This window comes from Aedes albopictus, chromosome 3 (genome assembly GCF_035046485.1).
Source record: "Aedes albopictus strain Foshan chromosome 3, AalbF5, whole genome shotgun sequence".
Classification (NCBI taxonomy): Eukaryota; Metazoa; Arthropoda; class Insecta; order Diptera; family Culicidae; genus Aedes; species Aedes albopictus.
The window spans coordinates 147,970,136-147,990,140 of record NC_085138.1 but is presented as its reverse complement, the minus strand read 5'-3'; the positions used below and the strand labels follow the sequence as shown (position 1 = coordinate 147,990,140).

Here is a 20,005-nt window from a genome sequence, read left to right as displayed (position 1 = left end):
ATAAAAAATTGACTGACTAAATGGTATTTACTTTTCATTATTTTTCACTCTGCCGTGAAACGGCAAAGCGATGATGAATGCTTTCCATATCCCAACACCTCTTCAAATCCCTTAATCCTTTCAAATCCTCAATTCTTGTAGAAAATTTATTAAGACTTTTCGCGGTTGTCAGCACCCTTCAATAAATAAAACTTTGCTTCGCCCAGTAGCAGAGCATTTCGCAAACGCCGCCATTATTTTTGCCACATCATCTTACCTTCATTAGAGGCGCCCATTCCTGCGTCCTTTGTCCGAATCCTCAGGATGACTATGTTTACGAGCCTCGAAGATTTGTTGGAACAGCTTCTGCAAAAAAAATATAAAAAATAAAAGATAGAGACAGAGAGAAAATAAAGAGAATAATAATAAAGCGAATTAGCACAATGTGTCTGGCGAACGGCCAGTTTGAACCTAAACTACATACACTACATAAAGCATACGGATACGGTTCTATGCTCGAACTCAGGCTATGCATACCAATGTTGTTGGTAGCTAGGTGGTTGCACAGTGGAACACCATTCGTTTGATATGATTAGACATGGTTCGGTGAAAAGGAAAACAGAGAAATAAACCAAAACGGACGGATAGCAGTCAGGGCAGCGCAGGACCAACGGCGGCCAAGGGACTCCCATCCCAGTCAGTGCAGACCCGTAACGATGTTTTTGCTAGGAAAAAAAAGCTTTATGTTCTTGTGTCTATAGGGAGCTCACTTATTTTTTGCCTAGGCATGAAAAGCAAGGCGAAGAGATTTATCAGATATGGAAAGTAGAGAAATGTTCATATGCATCTACTCCATAATAAGAGACGCCTAGTCCAAAGAGTGTTTTTACCGTCTGCAACAGTAGAAGTAGTATATGACCGAGCTGCAAATTGACCCTTAAAATTTTGAAAGCTATAAAAGATTTCGTGCCTTTGCATATTTTGTGGTAATAGCTGTAAACAAGAAAAGAAAACTTTGATGTTAATAAAGATTTCATAATATTTACAAACTTTTCAATTCTGCAATTCACCCTGAAATTTTTCAATATCCTTAACTGTTTTAAACAGTTCCTATTTCATGTTTCTATGGGTCAATCCCATCCATCCACATAACATTTTGTGGAGCGGATCTGGTATGATGCATAAAGCACGCGTCTATCACGCCGAGGACCTGGGATCTTATCCCACTTCCGACAAACTCGCAAAATGTGAGTTCTTCGGAAGGGAAGCGTGAGTCCCGAGATACACTATCCTTGGGCTAAAATCTCGTCAATACACAAAAAGTAACATATTGAAGACACTCCCCCATCGTATATGAGAACCGTGAAAAAACCTTATTCCCAGGCATCAAATTTCTCACTCACGTGATCAGATTCCTCGGATTTATCCACCTCCGCGATCATGATTTTTCACTGCATGAGATGAAAAATAAAAGTCTCTCACCCCAGCGCTCGCGATAATTCTCTTTCTCTCCATGCACAACTCACGGATTAACAACAAAGCATCACATTTTTCACTCCGTGTCCGAGTCACATAACGTCTCCACCGATGCACGGGATCACTTTTTTGACGTTTAGTACTACCGTGTTTACATTAATTGTTCTTATTTTCATGGCCATCTAGATAACACGGAACTGCTCAGACGTCAACCGGGTGAAAACGTGGGTTGGTGTAGACTTAGTATCCATTTTCTCCTGCGATTTGAGAGTGAGCACTAGTTGGAGAGAGCATACTTTTTTCACGCCAAGGAACCGGAGTGAGAGCCTTTTCAATCGGATGTGAATTCAATCGAATGTGGTTCAAGGAAAATATCACAGGCTGCTTTATCCGGATAATATCACTGTGTGATAGATCGTTACTCGCGTGAGTGAGGAAAAAAATTGATGCCTGCTTATTCCTTTTATTTTGGGTTTATAGTGGTTATAGGAACCTCTTGAAGTCTAATTGACTAAAAAGTGTTACTTGGGAAAATGATATCAAAGACCGCCAATAGCTGTACTTAGCGGGTACGACTGCATTGTTGATCTTCTGATTTCTGCGTAGGAACATCAATACCGCTTCTGAGCGAGCGAAAACACAAGAAGCCATAAGAATGTGGGCGGGCTATGCTATAGCCCTGTTACTACATGAGCCAACGGAGGCGAGAAATCTACAAATATCGGCAGTTCATTTCCTCTACGATATCTACATAGCATCACCGCAGTAGGACACGTCAGATCAGTTGTTAAAATTATTATTATTATTATTATTATTTCTTTGTCTTCGATATAAATCGTACAGACTGATACTTAATTTTAACTTATAGCTTATTTCTAAAATTCTGCTTCGTCATACCAAATTCAAAAATGTTACTGGCTTCGTTGAAAACCCTTATGCAGGAGCTTAGAGGATTGTTATGGCCGTAGCCTGTTCTATGTCCCGGAACAAAGAGAAAATCGGTGTGACGTAGCTGACGAAGCGGTGCATTCAACGAGAGTTCCAACAGGAGATCAGGGCTGTCAATGTTGTTCTGCAAAATGTCGAACACGACTAACTGCTGAAGCTTTTTGCGTCGGTCAGAAAGCAGCTCCAGATCAATCAGGCGGCAGCGAGCAGGATAGTCAGGGAGGCGTTCGGGATCATTCCATGGTAGGTTGCGAAGCGCAAAGCGTACGAATCGCCGCTGGACACGTTCAATGCGTATGATCTGCGAAACGTGGTACGGGTTCCAAACCGGGGCTGCATATTCTAGGATGCTACGCACCAGAGCACAGTAAAGTGCCTTAAGTGTGTACGGATCGGTGAAATGCGTTGCGTTACGGCGAATGAAGCCTAGTACGGAGAAGGCTTTCGCAGTTGTTACCGACACATGCTCGTTGAAACGAAGTTGGCAGTCGATCGTCACCCCCAGATCGCGAATTGACTGTACACGTTCTAGCTGGATCGCTCCCATCTGGTATTGGTGCATCATCGGACTGCGTTTACGGCTAAACGTTATAGCATTGCATTTTTTAATATTCACGTTCATACCATTTTCGTGACACCAGCGCAGCAGCTCATCTATGTCCATCTGAAGTGCAAGGCAATCTAAAAGTGTGGCAATGACTCTGAAAATTTTCATGTCATCCGCGTACAGCAGTTTTCCTGAGGAGATCCGAGTACACAAATCATTGATAAACAGCACGAAGATGAGGGGGCCTAGGATACTGCCTTGTGGAACGCCAGATGGTATGTCAAATGAACTCGAGGTTGCAGAATTTACTTTAACAAATGCTTTGCGACCAGAAAGATACGACATCAGCCATTCAGTAAACCAATCAGGAAAACCAATGTGCTTGAGCTTTTCAACAGCGTACTCGTGGGGAACAGTATCGAATGCCTTTGAAAAATCTATGTAGATTGAGTCTACCTGCTTTCGGTGTTCTATTTCTTTTAATAGTGCGGAAGTGTAGCATAATAGGTTTGTTGTGGTAGAACGATGCGGTACAAAACCATGCTGGAACTCCGAAATAAGCGGTTTAGCAGCGTTAAGTATCATACCGTGAACTAGAGATTCAAAAATTTTCCCAAGGCTACAAAGAATCGAGATGCCACGGTAGTTTTCAACATGACTCAATGTTCCGGTTTTGTGAATGGGTATCATGAAGGCAGTTTTCCATAGGCTTGGAAAGGTTTTTTCTTCTAAAGAACGGTTGAATCACGTATGTGACAACCCTAATCCAACCTAATGCATCTGACAGGAGCCAACATCTATCGTGTATCCACAATGGAATCCTTTGTGGATACACAAATGTTTACATACAACATGTTGGATTCTAAAAGATGGCGTCCTCGCACCCTGGTGGGTTGAATAACATCGTTACAGGCACCACCAACGATATGGCACAGTTTTTCAACAGTAACGGGGGCAGACCGTCAACGCCAGCACCTTTTGAAGCGTCCAACATTGTCAATGCTCGCAGTACTTCGTCATGGGAGAAATTAAAAGGCGGTAGATGAACATTATAAGACGGCACTTGACTAAAGCACCCTGAATAAAGTCGCGGGGGCGTCGAACTGTACACGGTTTGGAAAAAACTGGAGAACAGATTTGCGGCTTCCTCGGGTGTGTTGGCCGTGACTTCGCCGTATGTCACATTGACCGGAACACGATTACCAGATCGTTGAGACTTGACACAATTCCAGAAATTCGTTGGATTTCGTTTCAGGTTGGATTCCAATCGACTTACGTGTCTTTGGTAGGATGATGTGAGCAGTTCATTATACGCAGACTCAACAGAGCGGAGCATGTCTCTGTTTTCATTAGTTTTATCGGAAAAGAAACGATGGCGCATCTTTTCCAGTCGATTCCGTAGATTACGCAATTCAGCCGTCCACCAAGGATATTTTTTCAATGCATCGAGAGATCGACGACGAGGCACATGCGCAGCTAGAATCTCGGAAAGCTTGTCGTAAAATATGACCACATTTGCATCCACCGAATTTCCATTGAGAAAGTGTTCCCAGTCTACAGATGCCAGGGTGGTATTGAGTTCATCGAAGTTGCAGCGCTTGAAGTCAAGTTCAGGAGTGTGGGAATCCGAAACGACCTGGGCAAACACAGAGCTACGAGTGTCTAGCTGCAGGACGAGTGGTGGGTGAAAATCGTCGGAAGGTAAAATCGGATGCGGCGGCTGCAGTACTTCGAAATCGTTAGGTGAATTGGAGAAAACCAGATCGAGCAAATTTCCGCTAGAGTTGACAAAAGGATTCAGTTGCACTAGACCACATGTTGACATGGAATCCACAAGAATTAGTTCCGGTTCACTGGAAGCATTCATGGTCAGGTATCCGTTGATGTCGTCATCGAAACACCATTTCAGGCGGGGAAGGTTGTAGTCTCCCAGAATCAGTATTACGTCGTTTTCTGCAGCGTGATCGGCAATGCTTTGTGCAGCCATAGCGTGTGCTGAGTAAAGTGCTGCCTCAGAATTTGGACGCAAATAAATGTTGCAAACGTATAAGGATCTACTAGGCAATTTCACACGAACAGCAACTTGCTCTAGGTGCTCACAGTCGACCAGAGACACAGCTAAGCATTGCAGTCCACATTTCACTGCGACGAGAACTCCTCCACCTCTCGACTTGTCGCTTGTAGCTGCACTGCGATCGCAGCGGAAAATTGAATATTCAGACGTTAGTTCCGAGTCGTAGATGTCCGGCCGAAGCCACGTTTCTGTGAAGATGAAAACGTCGTAATCGGAAGAAGTCATGCGCAGTTTCAAATCTGTTGTCTTGGTGCGTAATCCACGAACGTTCTGGTAGTATATGGAGAGGAAAGCGTTGTCATGATTGGAAGACTCTTTCTCCAATCGTTCAACTGGGGGAGCATTCGAGGCTGCAGTAAAGCTGACTTCGTAGCATTCTGGTACCTCACCGAGAGACGGCTGAAATCTGCATAAATTTCCGCTGAAACTGGAAGGCGGATCAGAAGCTGCACTGTTCATTGTTGATGCATTGTACTTGCCGTGAATGGGGGGTTGGAAGACCCCTCCTCCGTTCCAACACACAGGACCAGGACGGCTGTTGAACGCTGGCGGGAAAGGCTCGCAAAAATGTATGGTTTCCATACATATTTTGATGATGAGTTTCTCATTCGATAAAGTTTAAGTATTGCATAGACATTACCGGACACGCTTAATCCAAAGACCATTAAATATTGAAAAAAAAATATGTACAATATTGGAAATTTGTATTTGTATTTCGATTAGAACTCAACCTTCATACTTTCTCAAAATAATTGGGGAAAGGTTGATTTACATCCCAAAATTGCAATTGTTATACAGTTTTATTTTGAGATTTGTTTTGAAAGAGTTTGAGGCGGATACAAATTTCATTTTGACTATTTGTCTCCCCCTCTCCTTAATTTTTTTTTGGCAGGATTTTGCATTTTGAGGAGGCATATAACTAAAATTATTACCATAATATCGGGTCTTGTTATAAATTCTGTGTGGGACAAAAAGTGAAATATATATTTTTAACGGCCAATTTGCAAAAAAAATCGTGTATTACGAACGTTATGATCGTATCGAAATCAAGCCATTCGGCAAGTCTTTCGGCAATTTCATTGAGGCATCTTTCGGCCAGTCGTTTAAATGATTTATAGAAATTATTTTATAAATAACCTTCTGTAATGCCTATGAAAATCCAAAAGACACAAATTCAAGAATTGTTCACAAGTGTTTTTGGGAATTCTGCGTCAAAACTTGTCTTGGCAATTGCAGCTTGGTTCAAGAATTTCGTTATGAATTTCTTCAACAATCCCTCTAAAAATTTCTCAAGCAATTCTTTTGCAAACTTTTTCAGTTATTATTTTGGAAATTCATTCGGTTATTCATTTTAGAGCTCCTCCTACGGTTTTTTTTTTGGAAATTTGCACCGAACAATGGCTATTTCTGTTGAAGATTCCTTCGGCAAATTTCATTGAGATTGTTTTTGTGAAAAATTCTTCGGCAATTCCATCGTGAAAATTTCCTCAAAAACCCCTACAAGAATTCCTTTGGATTTTTTTTTTCTTTTGAGGTTTTTTCCAGCGATTCCTTCCGGAATCACTCTGGAATTGTCTTTGCAGTGTTGTTTAGAAATTATTAATTCCATAAGCATATCTATTGGGGGGAATGCCTTCTGAAATTCCTTGTGCATTTTTTGACAAAAATTTATTTGTGAACTCATGCGAATAGTAGATAATGTGGAACTTCCTTCAGCTACTTCTGATGAATGTTTTTCAGCATTTTTTTTGTTTTTGAATTGGTGTGTCCAAATTTTGCTAAGGATTGACAATTCTTATAAGAATTTCTGTGGCAATTTCTTTGGCAACTCCTTTGGAATTTGATATGCTTTCGTCAATTTATTTTTAAAATTCTCAAAAATTCTTGCAGTTTTTTATAGCTTGGGCAATTCCTTTGGAAAATGATTCGGCAATTTCTTTTACAAATTCATTTGGCTATTCTTTTTGAAATTTTCTTGTAAATTCCTTCTGTAATTGGTGAGCTAAATCCTTCAATAATTCCAATCTGAGATTTTCTGAATTTCTCAGAGATTTCCATAGGAATGGCCAAAGATATGTACAAAAATCATGCCAGGGGAATTGTGAAATGAATTTCTAAAATGCCTTTCCAAAGAAGAAGAAATTTCCATTTTAGGAGCCGAAGGAATTTCCAGAAAAATTCCCCAGATAGATTCCTATGAAATTGAAAAGGAATTACAGAATTAAATAAAAAAATCAATTCCCAAAATGATGTTGAACAAATTAAAATTAGAAAGCTAGAAAAAATTCTTAAAGAAATTTCCAATGGAATTCTTCAAATAAGTAGTTTCCAGAATAAATATAAAATTAATAAAATATAAAGACACAAATAAATCAGAAAAAAAAACATTTTTAAAGAAATTGTCACGGGAATTTCAGAAGAAATTTCCGTTGAAATTTAAAACAAACACTCCCATTAAAATTGCTGAAAATGTTAAATTCTTAAAGAAATTGGCTAAACCATTTCCACTGGAATTACCAAAAACTTAACCAAAAAGTCTGGTTTTTTTTTCACCAAATATATTTGTGAAGATGTTTCGGGTGGCTTTAAGTCGAGAACGAATTGTTTTCTACTCTCCCGACGTTTCGGTCGAAGGAATTTGGCCTTTCTCAAGGGTCGTAGTGTCTATCGTCCTCCGTGTAGATTGTTGCCCAACCATTTGTGTTTGGCCTGCCTTTTCATTACCTCTTGTTTCTAATTATATTTTTTTTAATATTTGAAGTTTTGTTTGGACTTCACAGAAATTATAATTATGGGAAATTTTGAACCCTGATCTTTCTGGTATAGTTTTGATGAATTCCTAGGGAAGGTGGTTTCAATATTTTTCAAGAAAAATAGAAAAAAGTTTTTTAACCATCACAACAAATCCACTCCACAATATTTCATGAAGAATATTTTTCAAGTTTTAAGCTAACAGATGTTTCCGGATTTTATAGAATTCATTTTTGGGAGACTCGCCATTATATATTGGAGAATATTTTGCTAGAAACGTTATTTAAATATTATTTATGTATGAAATTTTACTAGTAGTTTCATCAAGTCTTCAGAAATTACGAGGAAGGACAGCAGTTTTAACATTTTTCAAGGGTTGTCCTGGATATTCCTCTTGAAATGCAACGAATAATGTTGCCAATTTTTTTTTCAAAACGTTCTTAAATAAATTTTAAAAATGTTTTCTTTCAGAAACTCCACCATTCGACAGAGCTCGATTGCTTTTTATCTGATAGATAGTTCCATCGAATGCTTCAAGTTTCTGTTTACTTATATGAAGATTTATGAGCTACTATGTCCGTTTTCTTAGATATTCGTCTTACTTTATTTCCGGCGCGAAAATTTGTTAAAATGTAACGCTATAGAAAATGTATTATGGGGTATACGGAGCTTAAGGGAATAGATATTAAATCGTCTTCAATCATAGGCTGTACACATTCTGAGCATTACCAGCGCTAGACAACGGGCAACACATAGAACATTTATTTACTTAGTGGATAAATTTTCGTTTGACAATAAGCAAGCAAAATTTTGGAAAAAAAATAAATAAAAATGATTATGGAAACAAACTGCCCACTCTCAGTATCAATTCACGAAAAAACGATACACCTATAAAATTCTGTGAAACTTTTTATGAAAATTTCGTTTCTTTTCGAAAAATATTGAGTAAATCGTGACTTCGTATCGATCTCATGGAACATATTTGAATTCTGTCTTGCTTCGTATAACATCGTAACAGAAATTACGTTTCGTATCACTTTGAAAAAAAAACCTCGACTCTTACTTAATATCTCTTTTTTCTAAGGCAAGGTAAAAAGCATTTAGAAGATAATATGATTATACCATGTAGTACAAATTAATAATAATAGATAATAGTATGTTTTATTACTACTCTGCTCTTTAAATTTGGTCATCTCAATTTCCAGCGACACTGCCCTAAGTTTCAAATTATATTTTAGAAAAAAAAACATACCTTAGGTTTCTTCCACATACTATCTTTTAAATAAGATCCATATTTTTGACGCAAATTGGCGAACCGAGACTCCTAGGGGCTAACCAGAGCTCACGGGAGAAAATCGGCATAAGTCCTCACAATTCCTCGGATTTTCTCCCATTTGCACCAAAGTGTAACCTGACATCAGTTTCAAATCGAAAAGTGTTACAAGAAAAGTGCTGAAAGATGTTACCGTACGGTAACACTTTGCTTATTTTTCTACGGTGTGGGAAGATAGGGAAACCAATTGTGCAGATAGATTTTAAACGATCATTTCAAACTGAGTGTACGGTGTTGGTAGCAGAGTACTAAAACACAGATTGGTGAGGAGGGTGGCGGTTGCAAACATCCAAGTGAAGTATGGTGCTATGGGAACGGAAATAAAAAGGCGAAGATTGACGAACGAAGTAGGGAGTCGGGTCTTCGGACCGAGCGAAGTGATGAACGAGGAGTCAGTGATCACCCAGATAACAGACAAGGTGTGCCGGAAAGTAGCTAGAGCCATCGAGTTGCCGCCCAAAGGACTCGTGAAGGCTGAAGTTCGCCAATCAGTATCTATAGCCGAGGGTCGGTCGCCAGAGACGTCCTCCCTTGAGCCGACACGAGATCCGACAATGTGGAAGCTGACAAGCATCTATCCGCGAATTTGATGGGACACCTGACGGGCCATCTACACCATCGCTTCAACTCAACCACGAACAACCCGTGCCGTGTCGCCAACGAGTTTCAGGCCCTAGCACAGATCGCCATTCGACATCGATTTCGGCTGAACGTCGGACGACCGAATTTACCTCCGCATGACCTCTACGCCATCCATCAACAGACACTGCGAACACCCCCCCAGCCCCCCCTTTCCATGGGGCGGGCCGTCAACCACCAGTGCAACTAACAAGAACCTCGGACATCTGCGATCGCGTCGGGATCCAAGATCGCGGGGCAATCGTCAACCGCCATCCCCTCCCCCCCCCTCACCCAGAGCAGCGGGGCGGGTAACTTCAAGACACGTGGTTGCTTTCCGCGTGTACTCCTCCTGCATGAAGATCCACCGCATCACTACCGTGTACGTACCAGTTTGGATGAATACACTAAATTAAAAGGTAATTGTTTAGCTTTTAGGAAACCCCACCGTCCGAAAACTTCCCCAGCTAAACGCCCTGGGACCCGGGAGCCCCAAAAGACGGCCTTGAGTGCCCACCCCGAAGTGGCCGCTGGCTCAGACCAGCCGCTTGGGGTTTCGGCCCGTCCCCCTCTGGGGCGGAGCAATTGACTCCCGGGGTCAAAGTTCGTTTCAAAGAAAAAAGTGAAATTCAAGAGAAATATATCAAATAGCGTTGCCCAAAATTCCCCAGAGTTGCTCTCGTTTGCACGGTTCCCCTAGGGTGAACCCAAACTTTTGATCTTTTTCAATACGAAACTGCACATCGCACCCGAAACCGGGGACAACAAAGGTTATTTTTAGCCTTTGCGATTATAAGGGTGCGTCCATAAATCACGTAGCGTTTTAGGGGGAAGTCTTGGATTGCATGACGAGCCATGTATTAGGTTTGGAAAAATATGCTTTGACGGGGGGAGGGGTGCGTTAAAAATCGGCCAAAAATGCTACGTCATTTATGTACGCTCCGTAAGAATAACTTATCATTCTTAGGGAGCGTACATAACACTTATGTTATGACTTGTTTTGCGTTTCGTCTTGTGAATGTAAGTAAATTGGAAGCATTTCCTCCTTTTTGTTTTTTTTTTATTTTTTTATTTGATTTACTACTAAAACTTTCAAAAACGGTTAATGTGTGTGGAATTAAGAGGAAAGAATAAGATATCTTCTTTTTTTTCGATGATGGAAAATGTTTTTCATTTTTACACAAATCATTATCCATCAGAACAGCACGGCGGATACCTTGATCTTTTTTTTCTAAATGTGTTTGAAAACCGATTTTGAAAATATTCCTTCGTTGTTTAATAAAAAAACTCAAAAACCAAAAAAAATAAGAAATGCATCCAGTTTCGCCTAAATAGAGTTTTGTATTGTAATAGAACGAATGAGGGTATAATTACACTTTCCATGGTGTCTCCACAAGACGGATCCTTCGTCGTTTGACACCTTATGAACTTTTTTTAAATTTTAATATATGTTTAAATCCGTTCTAACGGGTACGAAAATTTGTTCAAAATCTGGAATCAGAAACTGGCAATATGCGTCATTATTAGGCAACATATGTGTGTTATACAAATACACCATAAAAATCGGCAAAAGACATTATTGCTCGTTATACCGTAACTGCAAAGCTTCGATGTTACTTTTTCTAAATTTAGTGTTCTTCTTCTTCCTTATGACGCTACGTTCCCACTGGAACTTGGCCTGCCTCTCTCCAACTTAGTGTTCATTGAGCAGTCCCACAGTTATTAATTGAAGGGCTTCCTTTGCCGGCCATTGCATGAATCAGTATATTGTGAGGCAAGGACAATGAAGTTTTATGCCCAGGAAGTTTTATGACTCAGCATGACGCTGACTCATGGATAATTGATTTGTGATAATTGTAAACAAGAAAAGGTTTGTCGCTACACCTTTGGTAACCATGACTTTTTATTTAACACCTATGTGCTTGTGCCTCATTTTGCGCCCTATTTAAAAACTTTAAAAATCTGATTCTCAGCCGTTTCTCATCGAAAATTTGTGAAATTTTGACAGTTGATCACAAAATCCTTCTAGTTTATGGAACCGGTATCATGGTTCCGATTTTTTTCCGTTGTTCCGGATATATGGCCGTGAGTACTGGGGTAACCTCATTATCAGATAGAGGTGCAACCTATAATTCGCCTTCGAAAACTAGCTTGCGGCATTCCAAACTTCATGATTTTGCAAAACAATAGTATTGGAGCATATTTCTAGAGATGCTGAATACACTGGCCACTTCTCCGAATGTTCCGGTGCCCTCAGGGAAGTGGCCACTTTCTGACCGGTTCTGAAACCTAGTTTGCGACATATCAAACTTCATGATTTTTCAAAACAAGACTATTGGTACATGTTTTGAGAGATTTCGGATACACTGGCTACGTCTCCGAATGTTCCGGAATCCTGGTGTCCCCAGGGAAGTGGCCACTTTCTGACCGGTTCTGAAACCTAGCTTGCGACATATCAAACTTCATGATTTTGCAAAACAAGACTATTTGTACATGTTTTGAGAGATTTCGGATACACTGGCCACATCTCCGGATGTTCCGGAAACCTGGTGTCTCCAGGGAAGTGGCCACTTTCTGACCGGTTCTAAAACCAAGCTTGCAACATATCAAAATTCATGATTTTGCGAAACAAGAATATTGGACCATATTTCAAGAGATTTCACATACACTGGCCACGTCTCCGGATGTTCCGAAATCTTGGTGTCCCCAGGGAAGTGGCCACTTTCTGACCGGTTCTGAAACCTAGCTTGCGACATATTAAATCACTTGGTACATGTTTTGGGAGATTTCGGATACACTGGTCACATCTCCGGATGTTCCGGAAACCTGGTGCCCCCAGGGAAGTGGCCACTTTCTGACCAGTTCTGAACCCTAGCTTGCGACATATCAAACTTCATCATTTTGCAAAACAAGACTATTGGTACATGTTTTGAGAGATTTCGGATACACTGGCCACATCTCCGGATGTTCCGGAAACCTGGTGTCCCCAGGGAAGTGGCCACTTTCTGACCGGTTCTGAAACCTAGCTTGCGACATATCAAACTTCATGATTTTGCAAAACAAGACTATTGGTACATGTTTTGAGAGATTTCGAATACACTGGCCACTGGTGCCCCCAGGGAAGTGGTCACTTTTTGAGCTATACTCGGAAGAAACTTAACAAGCAAGTTTAGGTGCATCGAAATGCCAAAACAATAACAGTTAGCAATGATCAGAAAAAACTTTTTTTTTTATTTCATAAAGCTGTAAATACCATTTTGTAATGCTACTGGTGTCGTTATTTTAATGAATATGTAATAGTATATGGGGTGTGAGTACTTTGTAATCATGCATGCTTACCCCCAACAAGAAATACAATAAAACAAAATTCAAAAAAAAAATAAACAAACAGCGCTTTATAGCTTTGTTTAAGATAGGTTGAAAATGCTAGCACTGTGGTCAAGATAGATTCCGTTCCCCTGAGTCAAGCTAAAAACCCTTTCGTAAGTCCTAGAACCGGCTATGCCTCAAAGCTTTTTTAGGCCCAGTTGAGTATTGCACTCACGTTCCCGTCCTTACACATGTTTCCTTATTAACACAACCGATGCGATGTTACGAACGGGTGGAGATTCCTCCCAATGCTTTTATCTCTCATACCCCACTGCAACCTTTGAGTCGGAAGCAGCAAAATCAATCCCATCTTACGCTGCTCCAAAACCCAAAGGCTGACAGATAAATTAGACGGAAACACTTGAAAAAATCCATTTGCCCCGAAATGGACCTCTATTCTGGAAGCCTTTAATGAACTGTGAACATATCATATTGATTCATGAAACGAAAAAAATGGTCTTGCAGATAACTAAATGAAAATTTATGTAGTACTTTAGACGGTTCATTGCCTTTTTTGCATAATTCCTTTTTTATGAATACCTACGTGTATTTATGAAAGCGCCGCCAAAAAATGCCACCCTTTCAATCACCACTTTTTTCCTCCATTGAAATTTTAATACCTCATTTGTAGGGAAAAAACGAAACAACCAGTAGGTACTCAACAGCTTAATGAACTCGACTCTTTTAAGCTCATCACTTAATTCCGTCCATTGACCACATCGCCACATCCAGCCAGCGAGCCAGCCAGCCGGCCAAAAAGAGGAACGAACCGAGTCCGAGCTGCTCTTTGGAAATTAATTACGAAGTGTTTTAAAATATTTAAAATGCAATTTACTTTATGTAATGCTCTCATCCCGTCTATCTGGCAGCTGCCGCCGTCGATCTGATGCTCCTGCTGCACCGCCAGGACCCGGATGATTACATTAAAACGAGATAAAAAACGACTCGAGTCTGGACGGGCAGCCGGGCAGCAGAAATCGAGTCCCGACCGATCCTGATTGACTTGCCAAAGCTCGAATCTGGTGAAGCGCAAGCAACTCTGCACATAACTAACCCGATATCGAGTAAACCACACAGGCTTGGACCATCCCATCACCATCTTCATCAGGCATCAGATTCGATAAGACCCGACGAGAGCGACCGGAAGATGGAGATAGCCGAGAATGCGAAAACTAATATAAACCGAACCGAAAAGCTTTGGCCGGCAGGAAGATAAGATGGATTATAATATCGACGACGGGCAGCCAGCATCAGCAGCGTCTGTCTCTGGTCAGGAACTGGCAAACGAGATGGCTTTATGAAGCAGTTAACTGGTTGTTAGTCACTATCTGTATATGAATGGTATGGTTTAAGATCAAACATTTGCATGCTGAGAAATTAGTACAACCGCTGCCCAAGCCACGACGATGTCATGATCATCATAGGATACCTAAACGCTCATGGAATTGCATATTAAATTATTATCCCAAAGAATCAACCTTAAAATCAAGCGTATACGATTGATTGTATTTAAAGGAACCCTCCGTCTTCCATCTTTTGAAAACCTAGTAAAAAGGACCTTTGGCATGGCTAGGACTTTTTTCTAGAGGGAGTTTTGAGGAATCAGAATGGCTGTTTCAGATTTTTTCCTACTAAACTATATGAGTATCAACAATTCCTCCAGATTTTTTTCTCTTGCTCCATCTAGGTATTCCACCAGACATTTTTTCGGGAATTTGTCCCGGGATACAGGCGTACCTCGATAGTACGTACCCTCGATAGTACGTACACCAACATTTAGTTAATTTTTAATCTACAAAAAAGAGTTCGAATTGTGAGTAGACGTATAGCAGAGACTCCGATACTATGAATTTGTGTTATGCAGACTCCCAACTGGGGAGAACTGCTTCTCAGCTTAGTGGTCTATAAGCACTTGCACAGTTATTAACTAAACGCCTTCTTTACCAATAGAACGTTGTAATAAAATAAAAAGGCACATGATGGTTCTATTTTGTGTACCGTAGGGCACTGCAAGCCGCGGTTGCTAAGTAAAATGGCTTCGTGGTCGTGCGGCTAAGGTCACCAAGCCTTTAGTCACATCGTGCTAAGGAGCGCGGGTTCGATTCCCGCCGCAGCTGTCAGGAAAAGTTTTCGGCTGTGCCACTGGGCGTTGCATGCTAGTCCGTTGTCTAGTGTCGTGCTTCCCTCAAAGAGCAAATAGCTCACTGGTAGCATTGAACGTGTCCGTGTCTTTTTTAAAAAATGTTCTTAGTTTTTGACGTTGCGTGGCTTTGTTGTTTACGATTCGGACTTAAAAAAAATCGTCAGCTCTCGCATTAAAAACAAAAAATTCGCCAGCTTATCATGAGTGGTTGGATTTAATTCAAAATGGGGGGTATGCGTGCGTGTGCTGTTTTATAACTTGATGGTGGCTTGGTGGCTCACCTCATGGAGTTCCTTCTGGGATCCCACAAGAATTCCACCCGGGACTCCCCTCGTGGTTAATCCACAAATTTGTTAAAGAGCTTTCTTCTTGGATTCCGTAAGCTCTTAATGAAATTCTTCCGGAAGTTTATTTAGGATATCTTGAGAAGTTCCCTCTGGGGTTTTCCCAGGGTTTTTTTTCTGAGAGGTTCCGCCTGAGGTTCCGCCAAAAGCTCTTGCCAGGATTATTGAAGGAAGTTCCCCAAGATTCTTCCAAAGATTCCTGGATTTCTGTAGAAATTATTATCAAGATTCCTTCAGCATTACTCCTTCTAGGCTTATCTTAGTAATTTTTCCTGAAACTCTTCCAGGTATTCCTTCCATTCGCCACAAACTTATTCTAGAATTCCTCAAAGAGGGAGCTATAACTAAGTTGCTTTTTCCTGTGTTTATTCAAGAAAATCTTCCAGAAACTACATGAGGAATTCCAAAAACAAAATACTCCAAAAAATCATAATGAATTCCAGGAGGATTTCCATTACAAACATCTGAAAGAATTCCAGAAGGGTCTGCAGGAATTCCTGACGAAGCTCCTAGTAGAAACCAAAAAAGAGTTTCTAGATGATTCCTGGAAAAACTTCTCGAAGAAATCCCGGAATCAGTTTCTGAAAGAATTCCTAGAATAAGCTCTAAGAGGAATATCGGAAGAAGTTCTTGAAAAGTAATTCCTGACAGTCACCAAGAAGAAATTCCCGGATGAATCCCGGAAGGAATTTCCGAAAGAATCCTGGAAAAATCCCAGAAAGATTATCGCTGAAATTATTGTAGGAATCCCAGAATTCCGAAAAAAACGGAAGAAGTTCCTGGAGGGATTTCGGAGATGCTTTTAGAGGAATACTGAATGAAGTTCTTGTAGGATTTCTGGAAGGGTTTCAAAAGGAATTCCTGAAGAATTACCAGAAGATACTCTGAGAAGAATCCTCGTCGTCCAGGAATAAATCCTTACGGATTGTTGCAAGGATTCAAAAACTCCGGTATGATTTTCTGATACAATTTTCGAAAGAACTCCTAGAGAAATCCTAGGTGAAGTTGCTAGAACTTCCAGGAATACCATCTGGAAGCCCAAAAAAATAAATCCAGAGACTTCCTAAAAGAAACTATTCGGAGTATCTCGGATGAAATTCCTGGAGGATTCCGGGGACTTCTTGAGAAATTCTGGAAGAAATCTCTTGAAGTCCGAACGTAAACGAAAAGGTCACAAAACATCAAAAACTTAGAAAAAAATTCTTTAGCAATTGCGGCTTGCATTGTCCTATAGGCTGTACGAATTCAATTGTTTCTGAGTGAACCCGAATTGTGGGATTCGGGGAAAGACATTTCGCTTTCTCGGTTGCTTTATGGGATTTCTTCAAGTTTCAAGTTTCTTTCAGTTCCGAAATTCCTCTAGGTGTTGGTTCTGATTTCTCCAGGAATTCTTTCTGGGATTGCTAAAGGATTCTTCCAGGAGTTTCTTCTGCGATTCCTAATGAGATTCCAGGGCCTCTTTCAGAGATTTCTCCAGAGATTCCTACTGAAACTTCACCAAGAATTTCTTCTGTAATACTTTCGGGACTTTCAGGATTTCTTCAGGAATTTCTTCCTAAATACCTCCAGGAATTTCGTTCCAGGATTTCTCCATGAATTCTTTCCAGGATTCCTCCAGAAATTCATTCCGAGATTCCTACAGGAATTCTTTCTAAGATTCATCAAATATGTTTTCCTTGAATTCCTCCAAGAATTCCGGGAGTCCTCCAAGAGCTCCGGGAAACCTCTAGGAATCCCTACTCGCTCTTGGAGGTGTCCTAGAAGGAGCCATGTTCAGAAGATTTTGGCAATAAATATTGCAGGAGAAAATACTTCTAGAATGATTCTATAACAAGATATAACTGATCTAGATCGATTTAATTATATCTAGACCAGTTTGAATGATTCTAAAAGATAATTCAAATAAAATCAATATTATTACGAAGCATCCCCAGAGCACAAGAAGATTTTTAAAATAAATATAGGATCCTGAACAAGCAAAATTACTTAATTAATAAACGGACCCTTGTTAGGCCACGTGTAACTTTTTGGTTATCCTGACGTTCTAGAAATAACATTCTTGATTGGAAAATGAAATTTGAAATAAAAATTTGTAATTCGGTAGTACGTACGTTTCGATAGTACGTACACTAAACGAAGCGGTGGTGTACGTACTATCGAGGTATGCCTGTATCTATAAAGGCTCCTCCAGTGATTATTACAGTGCTGTTCTATTAGGAATTTTTGAAGTGAACCTTTAAGTCATTTTGACAAGAATTCCTCCACAGATTTCTACAGGGATTTCTCCATATAATTCTTCCAAAATTTCGCTAGAGATTTCTCCAATAATTCCATCTGTTATTATTCGAAGAATTTCTGCAGGAATGTCTTCCAATTTTTTTTTCAGAAAATTTTACTAGAGATTATTGAAACATTAATCAAGGAATTGCTTAAACATTTTGTACTAAACATCCTTTAGAAGTCTATCCAAGAATGGGTTTCTTCAGATTTTTTATCCAGGGATTCCTACAAAAAATCTTCCAGGACTTCGCAAAGAAAGCTCTCCTGACATTCATTAATGAATTCCTCATGGGATTGCTTCCGGGATTCCATGCTCTAGAAATTTCTCCAGGAATTCCTTAAAGAATAGCTCCAGGCATTCTTCCAAGATTTTATTCTTGGACTCCTCCAGGAATACTTTTAAGAAGTTCACCAGGAATCACTCCAGGAACAAAGAAATTCCTCCCAGAATTGATCCAGGAATTCCTCCAGGTATTCCTTCAAACATTCCCCCAGGAATTCTTCTCGGAGTTACTCTAAGGGTTCCTCCAGAGATTCCTGCATGCATTCATTCTGAGATTCCTCTAAAATTCCGTCAAGGATTCTTTAAGAAGTTTTTCAGGAACTTTTTCCAGGAATTCCACCAAGAACTACTCCAGGAATTACTCCAGGTATTTCTTAAGGAATTCCTCCAGGGGTTCATTCAGAAATTCGTTTAGGAATTTTTGTAGGGTTTCATCCAGGAATTTATCCAGAAATGTTTCATTTAGAAATTCCTCTAAGAATTCTTCCAGAGATTCCTCCAGGAATTTCTCCAGAAATTCATCAAAGAATTCCTTCTGAAAATCCAACAGATTTTTTTTTTCAGATATATCTAAAATATTCAGATATTTCAGAATTCCTTAAAAGATTTCTCCAGAAATTACGTCAGGTTTTTCTTCAGAGATTACTTCAGGCAATTCTCCAGGAGTTGATCCAGGAATCCCTCCAGGAATTTCTGCAGGAAATCCTCCATGAATTCCTTCAGAAATTCGTTCAGGAATTTTCCCAGGGTTTCCTCCGAGAAGTTTTCCACAGTTTTCTTTAGGAATTTTTCTTCCTGGGATTCCTATAGGGATCCCTCTAGAGATTTCTCCAGGTATTTTTTCCACGGATCCATCCAGAAATTACCAAGAATTCTTTCAGTGATTCCTCTAAGGGTTTTTCCAGGGGCTCCTCCAAGAACTCCCCCTAAAATTTCTCCAGAAATTGTTCTGGGAATTTCTTCAGAAAATTTCCGTAGGGATTCCTCCAGAAACTTCTCCAGGGAAAGTTCCACGGAATTTTCCCAACCAATTCCTCTAGGGGTTTCTGCGGGAATTCCTCCTGGTATTCCGACAGGAATTTCTGCAGAAGTACCTCCAGTTCTTTCAGGGATTCCTCTAGAATTTTTTCCAAGAATTTCCCTACGTATTCTCATAAGAATTTCTCCAGAAATTTCTCTAAGGATTCCTCCAGGAATTCCGCAAGAGGTTTCTTCAGAAATTTCTCCAGAGATTCCTCCCTATACCTATGTCAAATCTCAGTTATATTCACAGCATCGATAGCAAACAGCAGATAACTAGTCTGTAAGTTTAACTCCAGGGGTTTGTCTCGGCTCATCCGCAGGGTAAACATATCTAATCCGTCGTGTCATTGACCGACCCTCACGATAACCAGTGTCACAAAACATCAACAATAGGAATTCACCGATTGCAGTGCTGACACGATACATGGTCATGAAGCATTTCTGTGCAAATCGGTGGATGTGGGTGGATGTTCTCAAAAGCAATAGTGCCTAAGGGGCTGTCAAAAATCACGTGGTAATTTTTTGGCAGAATTTTCCAAGAAGACACCCAGGAGTTCTTTCAAAATTATCTCCGAGAAATTTCAATGGAGTTCATCCACAGATATATTCAGGAATCCATAATTTTTTTCAAGAATAACCCCTGCTGCTCCTGCAAAGGAGTTTCTTCAAAAAATCTTCCTGCGAATCGTTCAGGAATATATCCTGTGACTCTTTCAGAGTCACTATGACTTACTTTAGACTTATAAGTACTTACATGCTAGAAGCACTTTCAGACGTTTCTCCAGGAAATCCTTCAGGAATTCACCCCTGTAGGAAGAATGATTGAATTGAAAATAA

The 20,005-nt window shown here is 40.2% G+C and overlaps 3 protein-coding genes across 3 annotated transcripts in view; all 3 read right to left on the bottom strand.

The window, feature by feature from the left end:
• LOC115266033 (uncharacterized) overlaps positions 1-20,005 on the bottom strand; it is a 521,849-nt gene that overhangs the window by 129,272 nt on the left and 372,572 nt on the right. The gene's annotated exons all lie outside the window — the stretch shown is intronic.
• The window catches only part of LOC109424037 (protein tincar-like), a 580,636-nt gene that overhangs the window by 508,094 nt on the left and 52,537 nt on the right, over positions 1-20,005 (bottom strand). Inside the window, exon 2 of the mRNA XM_062843067.1 lies at positions 257-345. The gene's annotated coding sequence lies outside the window, so the exon portion shown is untranslated. The remainder of the gene's footprint in view (positions 1-256; positions 346-20,005) is intronic.
• LOC134290394 (uncharacterized) lies at positions 3,813-4,937 on the bottom strand. The gene has a single exon (XM_062857529.1). The coding sequence runs from the start codon at positions 4,935-4,937 to the stop codon at positions 3,813-3,815; it is 1,125 nt and encodes a 374-aa protein (XP_062713513.1).

Excerpts from the sequence above, each read along its gene's own strand:
- LOC134290394 (XM_062857529.1), bottom strand. The coding sequence starts at position 4,937 with ATGGCTGCACAAAGCATTGCCGATCACGCTGCAGAAAACGACGTAATA.